Source organism: Oreochromis niloticus, linkage group LG3, assembly GCF_001858045.2.
Source record: "Oreochromis niloticus isolate F11D_XX linkage group LG3, O_niloticus_UMD_NMBU, whole genome shotgun sequence".
Classification (NCBI taxonomy): Eukaryota; Metazoa; Chordata; class Actinopteri; order Cichliformes; family Cichlidae; genus Oreochromis; species Oreochromis niloticus.
The window spans coordinates 30,060,915-30,084,762 of NC_031967.2; the positions used below are offsets into that span (position 1 = coordinate 30,060,915).

A 23,848-nucleotide genomic window follows, 5' to 3' on the forward strand; every position below is an offset into this window, starting at 1 on the left:
GACTTAAATGATGCTGCGGTAGTTTGCAGAGAGTTAAACTGTGGGACAGCAATAGGAGCTCCTCGATCATCTTACTTTGGTGCAGGAACTGGACAGATTTGGCTTGACAATATTGTCTGTTCAGGAAATGAAACTTCTTTAACTCAGTGTCTTCACAGTGGATGGGGAAACTACTACCCGTATGATTATTATTATAAAAAATATTATTATAATAAATATTATTATAATAAATATTATTATGGTCACGACGCTGGTGTCATATGTCAAGGTAAGAAAATATGTTAAATAGTGAAGACAGCATAGGTCAGTCTGTGCCATACAGGATTTCTATTTTGTCAGGTCAGGAAAGTAAAAATATTCTTCATGTCAGATCTGATCAGATTGACTGGATCTGGATCGACTCGATGTTCTGGAAGAGTTGAAGTTTATTACAATAACAGCTGGGGAACAGTCTGTGTTGATGGCTGGGACTTAAATGATGCTGAGGTGGTTTGCAGACAGTTAAACTGTGGGTCGGCACTAAAGGCTTCTCAATCGGCTCAGTTTGGTCCAGGAACTGGACAGATTTGGCTTGATAATGTGACCTGTTCAGGAAATGAAAGTTTTCTAACTGACTGTAAACACAGTGGATTTGGAATAAAAAAATGTGAACGTGGTCAGAACGCTACTGTCATCTGTTCAGGTGAGCAAAATTTTGGATCATCCACAGAATGTTAAAAATGGTAATTATAACTATTTCATTGCTTCATCATATATCTCAGTGGGAAAATCATTTTGTCTATAATGCACCTCTATCCACAGAGAAAGAGAAATAATACAATCAGCTTTGACGCAGACTTTACTACAGTTATGTCCAATCACCTCTCAGCTCACTTCCTTTCACATCCCATCGGGTCATCATTACAATCAGTTACACTGTAATGTAGTTGTTCAGTAAGTTGTACAGAACAAGAACATGCTGCCAGTTTGACTTAAAAATCAGTGCAAACCAGTTTTGAACCTGAGACACCCACATAAACAAACACGTCTCTTAGAAATATTGAGAATGTTGGTTGTGACTGTAATTATATAAACTGTATAGATATGAACTAAAATCAAAGAGGAATTTATGATCTCACCAGCTTCACGGAAAAAGTTCTCGGTGAAACTGAATCTGACTGATGTCAGCTCCCAAGTGGACATGACAGACCCCGTTGTGAGGGACAAAATCTTGAAATGGGTAATGTAGAATTCTTAAATGCAAAGTAAAGTTTCATCTTCATGATGTTTGTATTTGTTGATGGAGATTTCTCTGTACTGTTCAAGTAAGGTAATTTACTTACCTAATTCCCAGACAGACATGCTTATTTCTCTAAACAATGAAATTTTTAAACACACAGCTTATTTTTACACTGAGACAACTTTATAATCTTTACCCAGAGAATCTGTCATATAAAATACAGTGCAACAATTAAATCCTCTTTTCTGTTACACAGGTTGAAGAGAAGTTGGGAGGTACATCTGATGATGTAAAAGTGAGCTGGCAGAAGCTTCCAGAAAAGAAAAAGCTCAAAAAGCAAGAGAAGTGTCCTCCGTAATTCAGTCTGTTTGTTTCCAACGTATAAAAACTGTATAAAAGAGACCTAATGTTATATAAAACCTTTAAAAAGCATGTTATTGATTAGTTCTGTATTTGGATAAAGTAAATCTTTTTCTGCTTGTTTTGTGTTGTGCTGCATTTAGTTGTTAGCCAAATGTAACCTGTTAAAGAGTGCTAACTTTAATGGGTTTAACAACTATTTTCTGTGATGAATTTTCAACAGTGATGAGTTCTGTTTAGAAATGTAACCATCAAATTTAGATTTTACTTGACTTTATAACTGAAGTCTTCATATTAGACACAGCAGCATGATTATTCTGGTAGGACCCATTTCAATATAAACCTGTATATTAATTCAAGAAGCATCAAATTATTTTGTCTTTTTTAAGGAAGAAAGCTTTTGACATTTTTATAAAACCAATACTTAAATAGGACACACATAGCAGGAGGCCTTTGGCTTCTTCAAAAATGTGTTTAAGTGATATAATCATTTCTCTTCCCTTTTTGTTTGTTATTTATGAGAGTGCGTAGTTCTGCTTTGTTTTTTGCCCTTATTTTACTTACTGTTGGATTCTATAACGATCAATTATTAATTATTGTGAATACTTATAAATTATGTATTGTACTGCATTTTATGTAATATTAAAGATTGATTAATTGATTGACTGACTATTTTATTTTGAGCTTGTAAATACAAATGTCTTAACAAAATACAGTGTAAACAGAAAACAAAGTTAAACAAATACAGTTGCCACAAATATCTTTAAACATTCTTAAAAAGCAGTAGGATGAAGTTTACAATTGTTCTGCCCCTTTAATTATTTACAAATCATGTTTCTCAGTGTCACATTTAACATTTATATAACTATATACAAGTCAACACACACAACTAGTGCTGTAAGAATATGTGCATTAGTGCATAAAATCTGATATTGTGAATATTTCTCATGGTTCTTTTTTGCAATAAATACAGTGGCTGTCAGGAGCTATAGTATTTACCCAGACCTCCACAGAGGAACTTGGATACAGTAACACCAAAGAACAGTAAAGAATGAAAAATGATTTTTAATTTATCCTATGCTTTGCTTGAGCAAAACTCAAATGCCACAATGTGCCATGAATATGACTAAAGTGCTACCAGCAAATTTTGGTATCTATTGCCACCTGCAGGAAGCTAATTTAATGCACTCTTCAATTTGTATCTGATGTTGATTCTTTTTTTCTTACTGTGGCCTGGTCATGGGGAATGAGACTGGACACAGAAAATGCTCTTTATGTGTGTTTTTTTTTAAATTCTCGGACTGTATGCAGAAAAGCACAGTTTTATTTTTATAGTTTTGAGTTTAACTATTCCACTAGTTCGGGCTAAAACTGTCTTTCAGGGCCTGAGACAACAGTAAATATCAAAGTACACAGTAAACTCAGTCACTATAGACAATAGTAGTGACTTTGGTTTACTGCACAGCTGCTGTGCTAGGACAAATAGACACGCAGCAATCATACAGCAAGCGATCTCCCTTGCCAACCCGCTCTTCAGTCCTGCCCACGGCATGTGAACATTAAAAATACACTTGCCGCAACTTCAGAAATCTACAAAAATCATCACGAACACGAAATCATCACACAATAAGCTTAGCTTACTAGTATATATAAGCGCTATATAAATGCAATCCATTATAATTATTATTATTAATTACAGTCTATGACAACACCTGTTCTAACAAACCACTCTGGCAAAACGTCCTACCGTAAGTAGTTTATGCACATTTCTGCTGTCACAGAGTAATTCCAGCACGAATTTAACTAAGTATGACAGTTTGCCACTTAACTTTCCCCATCAGAGTATGCTTGTAGCTCATATTCATAAAGCCTGGACGGTTTGTCACTTCATTTTACCTGCAGGGGCGGATCTAGCAGGGCCGTTGCTAGCCATTTGGGTGCCCTAAGCACAAATGCTTTATGGTGCCCCCCCCCGCCACTTAAAAAAAAAAAAAAAAAACATTAATACTTTTGAATTTCTCAGTGGAATTTGTTTAATTAAATAACAACAAACATGACAGTTAAACAAATAAATAAGGTTAAAGGAGGTTAAAAATACTGTTACAAATAAATACTCAGGCCCCTTTGGAAAATTAAAATCAGAGCTGACATTAAAAGGACCTCTCCGCACAATTTCAACACGATCAGCATCTACAATGTGAGCTGGCCAAAGAGCAGGATCGGTTGAAGGGGGCACACATGTCTCCACAGTGTCACTTTCTGATAGTCTCTCAGTGACAGGACTCTCAGTGGTACTTGTGTATGGAACTGTACCTGAACTGGTGGTTGATGGTTCTTGTTCTTCTTGGCTAGGGATTGTTGCAGGGTCTACAATGGCTGGTGGTTGATGTCCAGGGATGGCACTACTACTGGATGGTTCATCCTGTCCTTGAGATCCTCCTTGAACATATTTAAGCATTGACCCTGCATACAAGAGAAAATATTCAGGGATTTTACAGAAATACAATTTTGAATCTACAGTAGGCCTACGAAAAATTGCATTATAAGACTAATAAATTAAGTAAGTCACTGGTACATTTAAAAATTACTAACTATATTTTACATGTATAGATTTTCATAATGGCAAATGGCAATATAAACATGCTGTACATAATTTGATATAAATGCGCAAGTAGGAAATCTATATTACTGGAAGATATAGGTTTCATATTACACTGTAATATGAAACCTATATCTTATTTATGCCGCATAAATAAGATATGCGTCTTTATAGATATCCTGAAATGCAGCAACATACAAAGTAATCTTGTCTAATCTGATAATAATACTTGACTGCATCACTGACCTATCCCAAAGTTAAGGTTAATCAGTAGCATGCATGACGTTAGCCAGCTAGCAACCTGAGGAGGGAAATGCTAGTCTCACGATTGCTAACGTTATCTGAAAACCGTCAATTGAGTGACCATGATGAGTTGCTTTTAGTAGTCCATTCTATATTCATATCCACAACGTAAACAAACTACCCAACATCAATCATTTGCAACATTTGTTAACACAGTATGAACACTGCTAACAGGAGCTATCACAGAGTTGACGGACATGAGCGTGCAAGCAAGGGCTACAATAATGAACTTTTTTTATTGTTATTATTTAAACATTGCCTTACCGGCAAGCGACGCCTGAGTTTCATCACGCTTCCTCTTCTTCTTTCTTTTCTCCGCTCCCGACTCCTGTTGCCGTTTCGAGGCCATGTTCAAACAGGTGTTTACCAATACCGAATTGAGGCATTATAGAACAGACCACTGGGAGTGGGGGGGGGGCACCAGGAGGAGACTGGAGACAGGGCACAAAGCAGATTCACCCCTTTTCTCGGGAAAATTGTTTTATGTTGCTTTTGTATTGTTTAACCATATTAATGCATATGATATTTATAGTATTAATATGGTTTACTTTTTTTTTTTTTACGACCCTGATTTTTTTGGTGCCCTACCGGCCATTTGGTGCCCTACGCAGTGTGCGTTATGTGCGTTTGCGGAGCTACGGCGCTGGGATCTAGAAGGGTAGCATGGGGTGGCAAGTGCCACCCTAAAATGATCCCTTGCCACCCCAAGTGCCACCCCAGTTTTGCATATGACAGTGTTGTTTATTAAAATAAGATAGCATTAACAGTTTGAGCGTAGTTACAGTCAACAGTGAATATAAATGCTAAAACTGAATATATTGCATAGTGTTTGCATATGACAGTGATACACCTCCTGCTGTCAGGCCTGCAGGTTTATCCCTGTGCTGTTCTCCTCTCTCTTTTGGTGGACAAACTTTTTTTTCACTGGCACACATCATTTGTGGGGCATCTTATTGCGACACCTGATTGTTCTCTCATTTTGGTTTTAGTAATATTTTTAAATGGTTGTACAAAATGAAAAAAACGGCAGGTGTATTGGCTGCATTTTTAGATAAATAGTTGTATATGTTTACAAAATGTACAATTTATATTTGCATTTCAAGTTATAAAAATTTACTCAACATGTCTGTGGGTTTTTTTTACAGTAAGAAAATCCCTGAGGAAGTTATGTGGTTACAGTTACTCCAAGATAGTAACAATAGTAAATAACTAAGCTAACATCCATCCATCCATCTATCTATCTGGGGTCAGGTCGTCAGGGCAGCAGCCTGAGCAGAGAAGCCCAGACCTTCCTTTCCCTAGCCACCCCTTCAAGCTTCTCTGGGGGAATACCAAGGCATTCCCAAGCCAGCCGAGCAATATAACTAACCAAACTAAATTAAATAACTGTTAAATAAGCTATTATGTATAGATTAACTTTGGATGACATGGTAAGAGCAAAAGCTAGTGATTTAATAATAACATAATAATTTGAAAAAAACGTTACAAATTCAGTGACTGTAACTGTAGAGATATCACAATCAATTTATTTCTAAGCACATATAAAAATGACACAGATTGACCAAAGTGCTGTATAAAGTAAAAAGTAAAACTCTTCACCATTAAAAGCTAGGGAGTAAAGATGTGTTTTCATACGGGATTTAAACATGTCAAGTGTTAGAGAGACCCTAATTTGAAGAAGTAGACTGTTTCAAAGTTTAGGCACAGCAATCTCAAGGCCCGGTCTCCTCTGTGTTTTAAGCTGCTTCTAGGAAGCAGTAAAAAAATACTACTAGGATTTTAAGTTCTTTGTGTGATTTCAGATCAGTAATACTAATGCAGTATGTCAGTGAAAAAAACAACTAAATTCAGTTGAGCTGAAAGGAATGATACCAAACAAGGCAAGGGGGAAAAATGAAATGAAAATGAAACAATTTGAGGGTGAAATACAAACGTAAACGTAAAGTCAAAAATGGCCGGTTGTATTTCAGACCTCAGTGGGTTAATTACGGTGGCCCTGAAGTGCAAACCACAAAAACAAATCACAAAACGCAAAAACAAATTGAAAAGCGCAACAACAAATTGAAAAGCGCAAAAACAAATTCACTAAACGCAAAAACAAATTGAAAAACGCAAAACAAATTGAAAAGCGCAACAACAAATTGAAAAGCGCAACAACAAATTCACTAAACGCAAAAACAAATTGAAAAGCGCAAAAACAAATTGAAAAGCGCAACAACAAATTCACTAAACGCAAAAACAAATTGAAAAGCGCAACAACAAATTCACTAAACGCAAAAACAAATTGAAAAGCGCAAAACAAATTGAAAAGCGCAAAAACAAATTGAAAAGCGCAAAAACAAATTGAAAAGCGCAACAACAAATTCACTAAACGCAAAAACAAATTGAAAAGCGCAAAACAAATTGAAAAGCGCAAAAACAAATTCACTAAACGCAACAACAAATTGAAAAGCGCAACAACAAATTGAAAAGCGCAAAAACAAAAGAAGAATCACAAAAACAAATTGAGAAGCACAATTACATTAAGACAACCGGAAAGGGTAGGTACCAGTCGGCAACAGGAGACATCACTGATTGGATGTCCGCGCTGTTCATCTTTGGAACCGGAAGTTACTCTGCCTGTAGCGCATTATTTTCAAACATGAACATTAGCGGTGACCCAAACATAGCTGTCACTATTCGAGAATATTTTTGATTCAGGACATACATACGAGGTGATACTGGATATGCTCAAGTGTAATCATGACATTTCAATTAGTATGCGTACACTGAAAACACATTTAAAAGAATCTGGACTGTACAGACGAGGCAACTATTCTCCACTTCCTGAGGTGAGGCGTGCCATTTTGTCCGAGCTTCGAGGACCAGGACAATTGTTTGGATATCGGACCATGTGGCAAGTTCTCAAACAAAAACACAAGCTGCGTGTCAAGCGTGATGTAGTTATGAGGCTGTTGAGACAACTAAATCCTCAAGGAATCGCTTTGAGAACTCGAAGGAGGTTCACAAGACGCACGTATCACTCCATGGGGTCCAATTACATAATGGCATGTAGATGGCTATGATAAACTGAAACCCTGTCAGGATGTATAGATGGCTTTTCAAGAAGACTGATGTGGCTTGTGTGTGGAGCAACAAACAACAACCCGGCTGTTATAGCGCACAATTATATAAACTGTGTAAAGAGTCTCGGTGTGATACCAATGAGATTACGAACAGACTTCGGGACTGAGAATGGGACTATGGCAGCAATACAGTGTACCCTCCGTCACGCGCACACGGACTATTATGCTGGATCGTCAAGCCACAGTTACGGATCATCTACTGGGAATCAGCGCATCGAGTCATGGTGGTCTTATTTCAGAAGAGGAAGGTGGGTACATTTGTGTCTGGTAGGTGTAAGCTACAGTGAAAGCTGATCAGATTGTTGTTTTTTTACATGCATTTAAGAAAATAGAGTAGCGTCCTGCTGGACGTGTTGAAAAGTTGGATGAGATAGACGTTAACAGCCGTCACTTTATTGCAGGAACTCAAAATGGTCATTGTCAGCTGTTGTGCCGAAATGAGCATGCTTGCCTAGATTTAACGACGCCAATACAAAATGAAAAACTCAGACCAAACTCTCCACTCCTCACAATCAACACACAGAACAGAGTGAAAAGAATACAGCATTTTTAACAAGAACATTACTGCAGGGTCGCTACAATATTTATGGAAAACTAATATGCATTACTTTGTTTGACATCCATTTGTGGCATGTTTTAAATGGGACCAAAATGTAACAAACCCTATAAAATGACCAAGAACAAAGCTAAATTGATTCTTAAATATTAATTATATACCCAGGTCTCAGTTTTGGATGGACTTTTTTGGAGACCTAAGAGACTCTGGAAACTTCAATGGAAGCCACGAACGCCAATGCTTGCTGAGATTCTGCTTCACAGGGGTTCTACAGAAAGACCTGGATGAATGCAAAGACCTCTGGAACAAACACAGGATCCGGCCAAGCAGACTTGCATCGTGTCCAGGGGGGATTCCAAACAAACTCTATCTCTTGCCTCACAGGTATTTGAGTTCTTAACAAAATTAACCTTTTGCATCAAACTAAATGCAAGGTGTTGTTATTGCTTAAGTTGGTTAATATATATTCATAATTTTACACATAAGTATGATAGAGCAGTTTATAACATGTCACCGCATGCGTTGATTTATATAGTTCCATATTGTCAGCAAAAAATCCTTCACTGTTCTATTTTCATTTTGCAGATATGGTTCAAGAGACTGTGGATTTGCTGTTGAGGAGAGGGAACTGGATGTGTTTCCCGAGGAGGGGCTACTGGTTGGATTGTGTGGTGATCCAAACATTGGGGAATATTTACAACAGGCTGTACAACAAAACACACTGCAGCAGCCACAAGACTGGGAATCGACCACAGAACTGTATTTGGCCCTGAAGGACATAGCTGGGTTTTAGATACCAACTGAACTTCAGTTTGTAATGACATTTGTCAGAGTTACTCTGACAAAGACACACACGGTGTCGAAACGTTAGTTTCTTTCCTTTTTTTGCACCTAATAAAACCTTTGGACTTGAGTGCTCCAGCCCTTCTGTTTTTCCTTCATTTTTTAATGTTAGTAGTGTTTCCTTTCCCTCTTGCTAAATTGAATATAATATTGTTCATAATATACAGCAACTGGCATGGATTTAAATATTAACATTTAACCACAAGGAAACATTTAAAATTTTCTTTAATAAAACCATTTACAAATAGTGTCCAGCATTTCTGTCACTTTTCCAACATACACAATATTCAGAAAAAACAACTAAATGTTTAACAATATGGAAGTTGCTTGTCACATAAATGTGTTAAGTAGTATGCCAACGGCAGCTGAACCTAACAGGGTAACTCAGTAACTGTAACTTGATGACCTTGCTGATTTAAGAACATCCAAATCCTGGAGCATTTTGAATTCCAAAGTCCATGTTGGCCTTAAAGATGCTGTATGAGTCACAGATGGGTAGCTTCAGAGTATTTGCACAGGTGTTTGCAACTGGAAAAGGCGAAACACTTAAAAACTGGATGCGTGGTGGTGGTGTCATTCCTGCCGGTGGAACTGCCGTCAGCCCTGTGGCAAACATCATCAAATCTTCCAGACACACTGCTGTTGCCTTCTCTGAAAGAAGAAAGTAAACACTGTAGTACATTACAGAAAATTTATTTCCTCACCTCTCCTTTCATAAAACTATAAACAAATAAAAATGGTCATTCAAACCTTCACAATCAAGGAGATAATCTGCCCAAAAGCCAAGTGTTAGGACCTCCTTATGCCGCTTGTTGCTTCCTGCTGGGCTGAGATCTGGTCTGAACATGCTCTCCAGTTCTGAAGCAGTCAGGGCCTTGGCAGAGAAGCATAGGAGTGGGGCCAGCACACTGGAATTTTGTTGCAGTGCACTTAAAAAATTCAGACTTTCCAGTCCATCTTTAAATCTGCAAAGGATAGACAAATAACTAATAATTGGTTTATAGCTATAACTATTGCAGTCTTCTAAATTGTGTTTAAATGTCTTTACCTACTAGATCTTTCATTATAAATTTGGACAGATTTCAAATGCATAGAATCACTCATACACAAAAACAATTCATAGCGCTCAGAAATTAACTGTGACAGCAAAAAAAGAAGAGCTCATTGGGATTTTAGCATTTAAAAAAAAAATAGTGCTTTCACACTGGAATAAACAAGTGTGTCAAACAAGGGATCACCTCTTTTTATAAATAACTGAAAAATTAATCATGTTGCATGACTATGATTATTATGGGTCATTGTGAACAATAAATGTATACTAAATTAGAGTTCTAGTGTCAAAAGGTTAATAGCGTGCGACAGTGGCTCAGGAATTAACTAGTTGTTCATCAGATCACACGGATGCTACTGAATCAGTTTTTTCATATACATCTGAAGGTCTGAAAATGTCAGTGGCTGCTGTGATGAGCAACTGGCCATCCTGAATTTAAAAGGAGTAATGAGTTTACCGTTGAATGACACTTTGGTTTCTTTCAAGGATGTACCATCTGAGGTACTCCTCCACAAATGCTTGTTTCTCAAAAGGCTTGACGTTTCTGAGGCATCCAGCAGTTTGGAAGATTGTGCTGTTTTGCAAAATAAGATTATGCAAAGACTCCTCTGATTCAGCTTTCAGAACCTATAAAAAAAAAAAAAAAAAAAAGGTTTACTGTAAGAAAAACAAAAATATAATTTTCACTACTTTTACGATTCATTCAAACATTGGATTAAAAAAATAATCAATTTGTTATTTCACTTGTGTTGTTGGGAGTTGGAAATCCGTCCTTTCAGATTACAGAATCTACTTTCAAGATATGATCCAACCCGGATAACTTTTATCCCGATTAAATCTTTTAAACTGGCCCCAAGTGTCTTCTAAGTAAACCCATTCCCTGAGCCTAGGTAATTTTCTACCTGATGTAAAATTTTTGTGATCTCCTCATCTTGCACATCTACAGTGGCGCTGAAACTCTGATTCCCTGTGATGTGGTTGACCAGGTTCTTGGAGAGGAAATGTGGTGCTGGTCCCCCATGCACAATGGATACAGCGATCATCTTTCCTGCTAAAAAGTACTCATCTTGCCTGGCAGCTGTTATACAGGGCACATAATTATCATGGTTAATTGCTATTAAATATGCTAATGAAAAAAATACGCCAATTTTTATTAAAATTTCCATTGTAATAATTACGGAGAAAACATCTACCTCTTGAATTATATACAAGATAACGGCTCTCTGGAGGTCCATCAAAGATGGGGCGATTTCGCAGACTGCCCATAAGAAGTGTGAGGAATTCACGCCTCGGGCCACCTGTATCCAAACCTTCTTCAAAGCTGCCAGCATCATCATTAAACTTGATGAACATGTCGTAGTTGTCAGAGTATGTGCTGCGTCGAAATCCTCTAACAGCTCCATCCCATACAGCTGACCTTGATATATTGAACCTGCTGAACTTCTTGTGGTCAAGTTCCAGTGCCAAATTTGCAATAATTCCATGTGCCTGCAAATTGGTGTCTCTAAAAAAAAGGGAAACTTTTTTTTTTTAAAGGTATATATACTTCTCTCATGATTGCATGATGTCTTGTACAGAACAAGATGGCGGTTAATTGGATTCAAATGTTTAAATTACTAACACAGGTTCTTCTGGGGGCTCAGCAAACAGTGAATCGTTATCTAATTGCAAAGTAAAGGCGGTGGAGATTGTCTGCTGCACTGTTTTACTAATAAAATAGTTTTTTACCTGTTGTACTTCATTAGCAAGCACAAGATCCCCAGCACCCTTCCTTAGAGAACAAAGAAAAGCATTTTTGTTGTGTACTGTGAAAATATTAATTGACACTTTGAAAATATTTAAGCATCTTGATTAACTAACAAACAAGCAATACAAGTATTATGTAGTCCATGTTCCAAAAACCATATACAGAATGAATGACAAAAGTGTATATCTCATTAATACAAAGTGTAGGCAAAAAACAGTAAAAGATTACATGTTCTTCAAATATCACTTACTCATATTCTGCCGCTTTCTGTAAAGGACTGCTTTCATGTTGAAGTTCCCATGGCTGAAACAAACAAACAAACACACGCACGCGAGCACGCACACACACACACAAAATGTATTTCACATATAACTATTAACTGTTTTACTGAACTGAGGCAAATGGTGGTGGCTAAACAACAAGAAAACTCTATAAAAAATTTTAAATTGTACTTACCAGTGTATCAGCAAGATCAAACTCAGAGGGCCTTTTAATAACAATCTCTGGGTCAGAGTCAGACAAGTCTGAGTTTTCTCCAACTACAAAACATGAAAACAAATTAAGCTAAGCTAACTAAATTCATACTAATGTATGAAACTTTATTTGATCATCAATAATAGATTAATACGAAAGGCATAAAGTTAGCATTTAAAACTCATGACTCAGTAGATCCAAAAATGGCTGAATTTCATGTTTCCAGGAAGAAACATAACATATACAAGCTAATTTAGGGAGCAATGGTGGCAGAGGAGTTAAAAGCCCGCCCTGTAATCAAAAGGTTGAAGGTTTGAGCCCTGCTCAGTCTGTCACATTTGTTGTGTCCTTGGGCAAGACACTTCACCCTCCATGCCAGGTGGTGGTAGTGGGAGGGATAGGTGGCATCTGTGTACAGCAGCCTTGCTTCAATCAGTGAGTCCCAGGACAGTTGTGTCCACATTGTAGCTAATCACCAGCAGTGTGTGAATGTGTGTGGGTGAATGACTGGTTTTGTTGTGAAGTGTCTTGGGGGGGTTGTAGAACCCTAGAAGGTGCTATATCAAATACAGGCCATTCACCATTTTAATGTAGGTATGCTATTGACTTGGGTGCTTTATGCGTAATGTTATCATTTCACAATTTCAAAATTAGCATTTGTTGAAACTAAGGGAATGTGTGTCAAAATCCAAACAAACATTAGCAGCTTACCATCTTCAAAGTCACTCTTCAAGCAGATGAAAACAGTGATTCTTTGATAAGGCTTGCCAACTTCAGCCTTATAAGCCTCAAGTGTAAATGGTCTTTGTGTTCCAGGGACAGTAATGACCTCAGTGCCATCCGGATACAGAAGAAGGAAAGGTCCATCTTTTAGATCTTTGTTAAAGTCCTTCATTTTTTTAACAGCTTGATTGAGCAGACTTGTGGCAGTAGCGTCAGGGTCTGTTGTTAGGAAAATAGTTTTTCCACGGTATGGCTTCAAACCACCCTTTTTAATGGTCATCAAGCCGACATTTATCTGTAAGGAAAAAGACATGAACAATGGGCCAAGTAGATACTAATATGACTCTAAGCAGATCTATTCAAACTTGAATATTTATTAACTGCAAAAGAGGGATCTTCCTGACAACCTAAATGTACAATTACTCATAAACAATTGTTCTTATTCTGGATAGCTTTACTACACTGAACATTTTTTACACAACTCCCCTAAGGAATAACAAAAGAATGTCATTAGAAAATTAACCTCAACTTGTTTTCAGACAGAGCTAGCCAAACTACCTGAACCTTTCTTTTTTCCTTTTTCTTTAAGCCCTTCCTCCCTTCAGAAAACTTTTGCCTCTCTTCATTTTTCTTTTTTCTGTATTCTAAGAAGGTGCTGAAGGTTGGAGTCGGGCAGTTTGAGGTAGTCTGTGATGCTAAAGGGAAACAAAGGAAAAATGTACTACAATGTCACACATTAAAGACATTCATTCATGTGACATTCCATTGTCCACACAACACGCAAATAAGGACAACACTGAATAATCTCACTAGAAAATTTCTACCAAGGAATGACAATGTAACTGATACTATTGACCAATACAATTCTACACCACTAAGTTTTAATGTATAGACACATAATAGTGTTAGTTCCTAAAGTTAACCAAACATAATAAATGAACTAATTTATTATCGTTTCAGTTGTGGAAATGCTCAGAGGACTGTTCCACGAAGCAAGCTAATCCCAAAAGCCAGGCTCACTCTGAAAATCCAGGCTCGATTGCCCCAAATTCGGTTCCAGGAACCAGGCTAACCTGCAGTCTTTCTGCTCATTCATTATGCAATATGCTTGTGGACAAGTCTGGTCCGTGGCACCCTAGCTGCGAGGTTTGTTAACACTAGAACTGCCCTCAAACCTTCACTACTAGAAAGGTCTTGAGCAGTCATTTTGACAGCTGCGTGCATTTTCAAATGAGCCTCGATTTTCTGAGCTCGCTTAGTGGAACAGCCCTCTGGTCTGCTATGGTCTGGAAACAGCTAACGCTAGGCTAATAAATCAATAAATAACAAACATTTTATTATGCTTATTAACTTACTCAATGGGAGTGAAGTGTCTCCGATGCAAGATGCGTGATAAAGCCTCTCGCCACAGCCGCTGCAAAAGTTTGGTGACTCCTCAACCAGCTTTTTCCCATAGCTAGGACAAAACATTCCGCCGTTTTTCAAACGAAATGCGCTACAGGCAGAGTAACTTCCGGTTCCAAAGACGAACAGCGCGGACATCCAATCAGTGATGTCTCCTGTTGCCGACTGGTACCTACCCTTTCCGGTTTTCTTAATGTAATTGTGCTTCTCAATTTGTTTTTGTGATTCTTCTTTTGTTTTCGTGCATCTTAATTTTATTTTGTGCTTCTCAATTTGTTTTTGTGATTCTTCTTTTGTTTTTGCGCTTTTCAATTTGTTGTTGCGTTTAGTGAATTTGTTTTTGCGCTTTTCAATTTGTTTTGCGCTTTTCAATTTGTTTTTGCGTTTAGTGAATTTGTTGTTGCGCTTTTCAATTTGTTTTTGCACTTTTCAATTTGTTTTTGCGTTTAGTGAATTTGTTGTTGCGCTTTTCAATTTGTTTTTGCGCTTTTCAATTTGTTTTTGCGCTTTTCAATTTGTTTTGCGCTTTTCAATTTGTTTTGCGTTTTTCAATTTGTTTTTGCGTTTAGTGAATTTGTTTTTGTGCTTTTCAATTTGTTTTTGCGTTTAGTGAATTTGTTTTTGCGCTTTTCAATTTGTTTTTGCGTTTAGTGAATTTGTTTTTGCGCTTTTCAATTTGTTTTTGCGTTTAGTGAATTTGTTTTTGCGCTTTTCAATTTGTTTTTGCGCTTTTCAATTTGTTGTTGCGCTTTTCAATTTGTTGTGCGTTTTGTGATTTGTTTTTGCGCTTTTCAATTTGTTTTTGCGTTTAGTGAATTTGTTTTTGCGCTTTTCAATTTGTTTTTGCGTTTAGTGAATTTGTTTTTGCGCTTTTCAATTTGTTGTTGCGCTTTTCAATTTGTTGTGCGTTTTGTGATTTGTTTTTGTGGTTTGCACTTCAGGGCCACCGTAGTTAATCCAACAAATCATGAAAAATTAGGTTAAAATTTTTGTTCATGACAGTGCAGATTTCTGACATTTTGTGTAATTTAAGCTGTAACAATGTGATTGTTTTCTAACAAAAAACAGTGTGAAACTTAAGTTAGACTTGTTTTTGTAAATGAACCGCCCCATGTTGTGTAGCTTTCTGGATTTTATACTTATTGGGCTACATATTTATTTATTATACAGGCTATACAGTACATAACATCATAACTCACATGTTTTATGTACGGTAACTAAAGTGTGTAATTATGTGGGCTACAGATAATAATTAAGTTATAGACTATATTTATATGAAAAACGTGCATACGTACTGCATTTGAATTATTTTAACCATATGTAACCACCTGCATATGTGTTTGAAAAAAAAGGCTTTGATTTTGCCACCCCATTTGATTTCTTTGCCACCCTCATGCCACCCTAAGAAAATTTCTCTATATCCGCCCATTTACCTGTTAAAGTATGCTTGTAGGTAACATTCAAAAAGGTAGCATTGTTTGGCACTTCGTTTTACCCATCAGAGTATTTTTCTAGCTCTTATTAACAAAGGTAGGATGATTTGCCACTTAATTTTACCCGTCAGAGTATTTTGCTAGCTAATATTCACAAAGGTAGGACCGTTCGCCACTTAATTTCGTGTTGTGCACATGCGCAGAAACAACGGGTAGGATGGTTTGTCAGGTAGGATGGATTCCCAGAATACCTGCGGCAGTATTTGCAGTTTGTTACAATTTTCTGGAACATTTACCTCACGTCACGGGTGGATAGCCACGGAAACTTTTGCAGCCTCTAACTCTCCAGTGCTCCCACTCGCAGCGGGCCAGCGTGACGCAAACCTGGGTACATCAATCAATCAATCTTTATTTATAAAGCACTTTTCATACAAAAAAAACTGTAGCACAAAGTGCTTTACATGGTTAAAAGCAGCCCCCCCCCCCCACACACACACACACACACTTAAAGAGTAAAATTGGGCTGGGTACGCATTAGCCAAGTGAGGAAACACTATCACAGGGAGCTGTCTGCACCGGGAGCCGGTCACAGACCGCAGCCTCCAGGCTGGGCACACAGCAGGAGGGAGGCAAAGAAGCCCCCCAGCCAGGCTGAGAGGATCCACAGGGCCCCAGCAGCCACGGTCGATCACAGCCCAGGTGCAGAGAGCCCCCTCCGAGGAAACACTGGAGATATGACCTAATAAGAATATAAACAGGATAAAAAGATAAAATAAATAAGAGTGGGATACAATATAAATATAAGTATAAACAGAGTAAGAACATAAAAAATGAATAAGAATACAATCAATAAATATTAGATAAAACTAAATTAATATAAATAGAATAACAGGATAGAATAAATAAGCATAAAATAAATAAACGTTAGTTAAAAGCTAAATTAAAAAGGTGGGTCTTGAGCCTGTTCTTAAAAACATGAACGTTCTCTGCGGCCCTGAGCTCCTCCGGCAGGCTGTTCCACAGACGAGGACCATACCACTGAAAAGCTGCCTCTCCGTGAGTATGTGTCCTGACTTTAGGGACAATCAAAAGGCCAGTACCAGAGGACCTCAGGGTCCGCGAGGGTTCATATGGTAAAAGCAGATCTGAGAGATAAGAAGCCCCAAGACCATTAAGACATTTAAAAACCAATAAAAGAACTTTAAAATCGATCCTGAAACACACGGGGAGCCAATGCAGCGATTGTAAAACCGGTGTAATGTGGGCCCGCCCTCTGGTCTTCGTCAGCACACGAGCTGCAGAGTTTTGCAAAAGTTGCAAAGGTGAAATATTCTTTTTGGGGAGACCAGAGAGCAGGGCATTACAGTAATCAATGCGACTGGTAATAAAAGCATGCATCAGCATCTCCGTGTTGGCCCGAGAGAGAATAGAGCGGACTCTGGCTATATTTTTTAGACGATAAAATCCAATTTTGGTTACGTGTTTAATATGTGGGATAAAACCAAGCTCAGAGTCAAGAATAACACCCAGGTTTTTCACTTGTAGTGAAGGGCATAGTGAAAATGCCTGTAATTTAGACAAGAGTTTCTCTCTCTGAGCCTCAGGACCGATGATTAAAACTTCAGTTTTGTCCTGGTTAAGCTGTAAAAAGTTTTCTGCCATCCAAGATTTTATATCTAGAATACAGTTAAAAAGGGCATCCATTGGTCTGGTGTCGTCAGGAGACACGGAGATATACAGCTGAGTATCATCAGCGTAACTGTGGAAGTTCACTCCATGCCTCCTGATGACGCCGCCAAGAGGGAGCATATACAAATTAAAAAGTACAGTATCTACAGAAATGTTGTGTACGACTAAAGCAGAAGCCACCAGTGCAATGTGAGCCCAAATTATCTCCAGCATGCAAAACATGGTTCCTTTAACTACAGTTTTATCTATTTATTTCCATAACCTAAAGGATTAACAACTTCAAAGGCATCTTGGTATAGCAGTAGTTTGAAACATAATGGATTTTGGTAAAAAAAAAAAAAAAAAAAGGACTACTTTTGAATATCTTACCATCACTAATGTCACACAGTACATCTGATGAAGACTCAGCTGATTGCTCACCTGTTACACATATCTGGATCCCTTGACCGCCTCACAAAGCTTGGAAATACCCTCATCAGATAATGTTGTTTCAGTTTTAAGAAGTGTAGTGAACTTATTCAGAGTATATGACTGACCCAACTCATATTTTTTTTTTTAATTTCCTCTACAACAGTCAGGATGGCAGAAGCAGGTTGCAATTGACCCTGTGCACGAGAAAATGCTAACTTCCTGGTTTGAGGCCGGATGTGGGGTTGTACATTTCCGGTAGCTTTACTTTGCGGTCAATCGCTACTGCGAAGATATACTCCAAAATCATGTCCAAAACTCGAAAATGGAAAGATCACGTTAAGTTACAAAGAGGAGAAGGTGGGAACACTCACCACTGTTGTGTCATAAAAAATCTAATGATCAATTTTGACGTTTAAAGAGTTTAGATCGATCAGTTGTTTACATTACACAACACAAGCAGAACTGCATTACTGCAGCAGAAGACATTTAAACAGGCAAATGTTCAGCATTCAAACTACAGGTGAACAATAGTCAAACCCAGGGCTCGCAAAATCGCTAGCCCGACGTCCCGGGGCTAGCGATTTTTCCAGTCGGGCTACCAAAATCTATCTCAGCCCTGCCCGTCGGGCTATCATAGGAAGGAAAACTATGTGTCAATGCTTTTGCATTTTCTTTCGCAAATGTAGCTGAGTAATATGTCATTGGCATCGATGAGCCTCTGTCAATATGTGACATATTGAAATCGCATTTGAATTTGCGCTTGTTTTTTGCTTTCACTTTCACTTTGCGATCGCGCGAACGGTGTATAGAGAGCGGCAGCACTGATTGGTGAGTGACGATTAATTGCGCACCAATTCCTCTGACATCGTCTTATCACTCATTAGCTTACTATTCAAACGTGACAAGTGAAATCTCCCACAGCAAGCTTAAACATGTGAGAGGTTGATTGCGCAGAGAATCGCCGACCGTTATGTAAGTACGTGTGTAAAAGCAGCAGGATTTACGCCGGTATTTTAGTTCTGCTGAGCCAAATAAGACAGGTCAGGGTGAAGAAGGGGCACCCAATGAAAAGCCTACCACAAAACGGAAAAGTTATGACAAATCACACTGAGGCAAAAAGAAAGCTCAGCTTTTTTGGTTTCATGGACAAAAGAATTTATGTGGCTGGAATATGACGAGATAAATAACATGATGTTCTGCCAGGTGTGTCGTGAGTTTCCCTCGATATCTGAGTCGCCAAGCGCCTTTGTTACTGGGACCAGTAATTTTAAGAAAGACCCCATCAGAACCCATGAGAAATGCAAGAAATGCATTATTGCTCAGTCTGCAATATCTTTCCCAGAACAAACAGCAATTGCAAAAAAACATACTAAAAATAAACCAAGCACAAGAAGAAGTCCTGAAAAATCTTTCAAAAGCGTACTATGTTGCAAAGAGTGAACTACCATTGTCAAAATTTAGCAGTCTTTGCAAACTTCAAAAAGCAAATGGCCTCGATCTTGGTTCCACTTGCCTCTTACCCTTGACTTCAGTGGAAATTTCAGATTCAGGATCTGACACAGACTGATTCATGTTCTACACAGTTCTTACAAGTTCATAGAAATTTCTGTTCAATTAGAAACAAGTATTCGAGTTGATGATTGTAATTTTTATACAGTTGTGATTTGTATTTTAACAATTTTCTGATTAATTTTTGTTTCCGTTACAATATTATACTTTAATGTATAATATTGTAAAGGAAACAAAACATTAAAAAATTAATTGCTCTCTTTTTTATTCGGGCTACTTAAATTTATTTTGGGCTACCAAAAACCGAAGAGTGCCTGCCCGAAGGGCTGCCAGAGATTTTGAAATTTTGCGAGCCCTGGTCAAACCAGATGTTTCCCCATTATGTCGATATCAGCTAGTCAAGTACACACCTACACAGCATGTTAACAAACCATGAAAAAAAGCCACACAAAAAAATGAACGATTGCTGGTAAGGGTTTCTCTACATTAGTATTTATGAAGGGTGTGTTGTGACTTACCTTCAAAATTACAGTGGTCCCTCGCTATAACGCAGTTCACCTTTCACCTCGCTGTTTCGCAGATTTTTAGTGCAAGTTTGCATGCTTTTTTTTTTTTTTACATCACATTGTGTCCTGCATCCTGATCGCTGCAGATGATCTCCTCCGTGACGTCTCTCCTGTACAGTACAGAATCGCTGCATCGATCGCTAGCAGTGTGACTCTGAAGTGCAGTACTGTATGTCCACGATGTCCACGCGTCAAAAAATAAAACTGGCTACTTGATTTCACCGATCGCTGGTTATTTTTAGAACATAACACCCGCGATAAACGAGGGACAGCTGAGAAATATAACATTTGAATCCCTTTTCTCTTTTGCCCTGAGGTGCAGGGGAAAAATATCGACAAGTCGATGAACATCATTTACAGATATATTGGGTAAATGCCCAAGACATCTATAGAAATGTAAATCGCCGCTTGATTCATTCATTTGCTTAACTTGTTTTGGACCTTAAACAAGGCGCAAATAGGACACCGGAAACAAAGCTCCCCACAGGAGTTTCCGCACCAGAAGTAGTATATGCTAACGTGCACATAGTCAATGAAATACATAGCCCTAAATAAATCAAAAAGGAACATTGTCTTTAGCTGCTCCTGTTAAATTAAACAGGTGTTTGTTTCAAAGTAAAGCTAGCTAAAATCTTCAACCTGCTGCATTAGCATGAACTTTCCAGAAAACTAAACAGGACTGAAGGCAAAGCCTGCGACAGAACGCTTTCAATGCAACAAGAAAACCGACCAAGCGAACTATGGTTACAGCTGATATACGTTTCAAGTCTGATGATATACTTACACTGAAATAGAAGGTTGTTGGTTCGGCGCAGGGTGCTGGGGGCACTCCCTTGCTGAGCGAGTCAGTCTGGACCGTTAGAAGTGGCGCTATCTTCTTCTTCATTGGTTTGGCGGACTACACGCTTCCAAGGAGTATTGGTGCCCTCTGCTGTTGCAGTACCTCACAGTCAGACAGCTATTTCTGACAACATAGTACCCTCCTATCTAAGTTATATATATATATATGTGACGGTTTAGACACGCGATGCATTGTCTCCAAAACGTGCATGGACTTAAAGGAAACTGATTGTTACAGCTTTTATAATACATTCGTTGACTGCTCTTGACCTTGCAAACTACACCAATTTATTAACATTATTTCATTATTTTTTTGTATTTCATTTTGATCAATTAATTTTAATTTCAGCAGGTGGTATCACACTCAAACAGATTGAACACGGACTGAACAGTGGTAAATCCATGATTTAAACCTCCCTATGCCACAAAATATTTTTTTTCATTGTAAATAGCTGTGTTATACTTGGTGAGACTCTAGAGCTTAAAGAAATATACATATCTTTTTATTATTAGTAATTGTTTGTATGTACTGTTAACATATTCTGTTTTATCAAACAGCCTGAGCTTGTTAATATTAAAAAAAATCACCGTGATTTTCACAATAATTCTAACAATGTTTTGACATTTTGTTAAAATTAAAAGTACGGTATGTTTTAGGTAATTAACATACAGTTGTAAATCATAAATTCAAGTAAAAAAAGCAGGAAAGATTGTCATTCATACAGAGTTATTATGTAAATTGTAGGGTGATTAATTGTAAATAATGTTACAGATTTTTCCTGTTGTTTTCAAAGACAGTGTGCCATATTACAGTACATTAATATATTTTCAACATATTAGCAGTGTAAAGATAAAAGCAAATCACCGTTTTTCAATTTACAGAAATGTAATGTACATATTACAATCACTTACTCTTTTTGATTTAATGGTAATTTACCGTTGCCATTTTACAGTTATTAACTGTAATTTTTATGTACATTTCTTAACTTTATACTGTATTTGCTGCAAGTTCAAATACACATCTCATTCCAGAACTCAGTATTTGAGAGGTCACGTTCCTATTTTCATACGGGTACATATATTGGTGTATCAGAATTGCACAGAGATAAGTAAATTTCACATAGGATTTTCAACTGGCGACACTCAGCAGTTTCTGTACTGGGTTAGGGAGAGTTAAGTTAGTAGGGGTTGAAAGTACTCAAGAAACTACAAATTGTCAATGACAAAAATTATAAAGATTGATAAGTTTTATTCTGGATAACATGATAAAGAGTGTTATTCATTTGATTTTCCGAGAGGTGAAGTTTAATGGGGGTTTTTTTTAAATTGTTTGTGATGTCTAGATTATTTCAAATAGGAGTTTGAAGAGAATGTGAGGCTAGTAAGTTAGTGATAGGGGAGGCTGTGAAAACAGCATATCCAAAGCAGATGTTTTTTAAATGTTTGACTGATATGGGGGTCATTAGATAATAGATAATTGATCACTGATTTTTGTCACTATCCTTCCTAAATCCTCTTGAATCAATTTAAGCAAAGGGGTGAAAAACTGAACAACTCTGTCAGCTTTGAGGAAACATTAATACCTAAATATTTAATACTGCCTGTTTGAAGATTATGGGGTGAAACAAAATGTGCTACATGCTCCTCATTCACACAGATTGATAAAAATAGAGGATTCTGACCATTTTACAGTGTAGCTGGCGACTTCAAAAAACAAATCCATAATCTTGAATGATTGTTGCAAAGAAGAGTGGGGGTCCTGAAGCAGCAATAACACATCATCTGTATAAAGAAGAATTTTGTTATTAGATTATTTATTATTTATTGTTATTTATTAGATGTTGAAATACCTTTAATATTGCTGTTTTGTCTTATAATTACAGCTAGTGGTTCTATGAGTAAAGGAAATAGCGATGGAGAGAGCGAACATCCTTGCCTGGTGCCATTGATGATATGTGGGGGGCGATCGTGGCTCAAGAGTTGGGAGTTCGCCTTGTAATCGGAAGGTTGCCGGTTCGAGCCCCGGCTCGGACAGTCTCGGTCGTTGTGTCCTTGGGCAAGACACTTCACCCGTTGCCTACTGGTGGTGGTCAGAGGGCCCGGTGGCGCCAGTGTCCGGCAGCCTTGCCTCTGTCAGTGCGCCCCAGGGTGGCTGTGGCTACAACATAGCTTGCCATCACCAGTGTGTGAATGTGTGCGTGAATGGGTGAATGACTAGGCCATTTACCATTTACCATGTAAAATGCTCTTTTCCAGTTGAAAAATTATTCTCCAAATCCAAATTTCTTAAAATATTGCAAAGAGGAATTTCCAGCTGACTTTGTCAAATGCTTTTTCTGCATCAAGTGATACAATTAGACTGTTACTTTTTTGATAGTGTGAAAGCTGCATTAAGCTAATTAGTCTACGAGTATTAATAGCTGAATGTCTGCCTTCAATAAAACCCATCTAGTCAGGATGAAAAAGTGCTGGAATTACTTTTTCTAAGTGGGATGCAAGGACCTTGCTTATCATTTTAATGTCTGTATTTACCAGAGAAAGTGGGCAATCACTGCAGTATTCATGGTGGAGAAATTCTAGAGGTAATCATAAATTCTTCAATCATTCTTATAAATGGTGTGGACAGGGTTCGCCAGAAGTCTTTGTATAAGCAGGGAAGCCATCTGTAGCAGGTGCCTTATTACAACAACCTAACTTGAGCTTCTGTTAAATGAGGTAGAGCTAAAGCACTAGGAAATTTGTGGATATCTTCTATATTTGAGTCATGGTCAGAGGTGTATAGAGTCATGTAAAACCTCCTAAAAAACAAACAAATATCTGTAAAAATATTTGTATTCAATTTTGTCATGTCTCCACCGCTGTATAAGAAACTGCGTCTTTGTATTTATTAAGACATTTCAACTCAAGTCTGAGCTTGCCCCAGACCAATGGGCAAGCTCAGCAAGACAACATGAAGCTAGAGGCCACTTTTTGCTGTTTTGCCTCTTCCAACCAGT

The 23,848-nt window shown here is 37.8% G+C and overlaps 2 protein-coding genes and 2 long non-coding RNA genes across 5 annotated transcripts; 2 read left to right on the top strand and 2 right to left on the bottom strand.

The window, feature by feature from the left end:
- The first annotated feature begins 370 nt into the window (after positions 1-370).
- LOC109197566 (uncharacterized) lies at positions 371-2,156 on the top strand. Its single transcript, XR_002058615.2, has 3 exons — positions 371-682; positions 1,122-1,219; positions 1,476-2,156. It is a non-coding gene; the product is annotated as an uncharacterized LOC109197566 (long non-coding RNA).
- Positions 2,157-3,889: 1,733 nt separating this feature from the next.
- LOC109197562 (uncharacterized) lies at positions 3,890-5,122 on the bottom strand. The gene is made up of 2 exons (XR_002058611.2): positions 4,746-5,122; positions 3,890-4,042 (listed from the first exon to the last, which is right to left on the bottom strand). It is a non-coding gene; the product is annotated as an uncharacterized LOC109197562 (long non-coding RNA).
- A 1,880-nt stretch (positions 5,123-7,002) lies between these two features.
- LOC109197466 (uncharacterized) lies at positions 7,003-9,073 on the top strand. Its single transcript, XM_019352470.2, has 3 exons — positions 7,003-7,854; positions 8,328-8,546; positions 8,748-9,073. The coding sequence occupies exons 1-3, from the start codon at positions 7,595-7,597 to the stop codon at positions 8,953-8,955; spliced, it is 687 nt and encodes a 228-aa protein (XP_019208015.1). The 5' UTR covers positions 7,003-7,594; the 3' UTR covers positions 8,956-9,073.
- A 140-nt stretch (positions 9,074-9,213) lies between these two features.
- On the bottom strand, positions 9,214-14,637 carry LOC109197561 (G2/M phase-specific E3 ubiquitin-protein ligase). Of its 2 annotated transcripts, XM_019352771.2 has the most exons (11): positions 14,356-14,637; positions 13,559-13,695; positions 12,989-13,295; positions 12,260-12,342; positions 12,054-12,106; positions 11,785-11,823; positions 11,250-11,560; positions 10,959-11,134; positions 10,514-10,683; positions 9,756-9,970; positions 9,214-9,656 (listed from the first exon to the last, which is right to left on the bottom strand). In XM_019352771.2, the coding sequence occupies exons 1-11, from the start codon at positions 14,540-14,542 to the stop codon at positions 9,421-9,423; spliced, it is 1,914 nt and encodes a 637-aa protein (XP_019208316.1). In that variant the 5' UTR covers positions 14,543-14,637; the 3' UTR covers positions 9,214-9,420. The 2 variants fall into 2 exon arrangements, with proteins under 2 accessions (XP_019208316.1, XP_019208317.1); XM_019352772.2 differs by lacking the exon at positions 13,559-13,695.
- Positions 14,638-23,848: the final 9,211 nt, after the last annotated feature.

Coding starts and splice junctions, on each gene's coding strand:
- LOC109197466 (XM_019352470.2), top strand. CDS start 7,595: ATGTGGCTTGTGTGTGGAGCAACAAACAACAACCCGGCTGTTATAGCG. Junction 7,855..8,327: donor TCTTATTTCAGAAGAGGAAG/GTGGGTACATTT, acceptor TTATATACCCAG/GTCTCAGTTTTGGATGGACT. Junction 8,547..8,747: donor CTCTATCTCTTGCCTCACAG/GTATTTGAGTTC, acceptor TTCATTTTGCAG/ATATGGTTCAAGAGACTGTG.
- LOC109197561 (XM_019352771.2), bottom strand. CDS start 14,542: ATGTCCGCGCTGTTCGTCTTTGGAACCGGAAGTTACTCTGCCTGTAGC. Junction 13,696..14,355: donor AGACACTTCACTCCCATTGA/GTAAGTTAATAA, acceptor GTTTCCCTTTAG/CATCACAGACTACCTCAAAC. Junction 10,684..10,958: donor TCACAAAAATTTTACATCAG/GTAGAAAATTAC, acceptor TTTTTTTTATAG/GTTCTGAAAGCTGAATCAGA.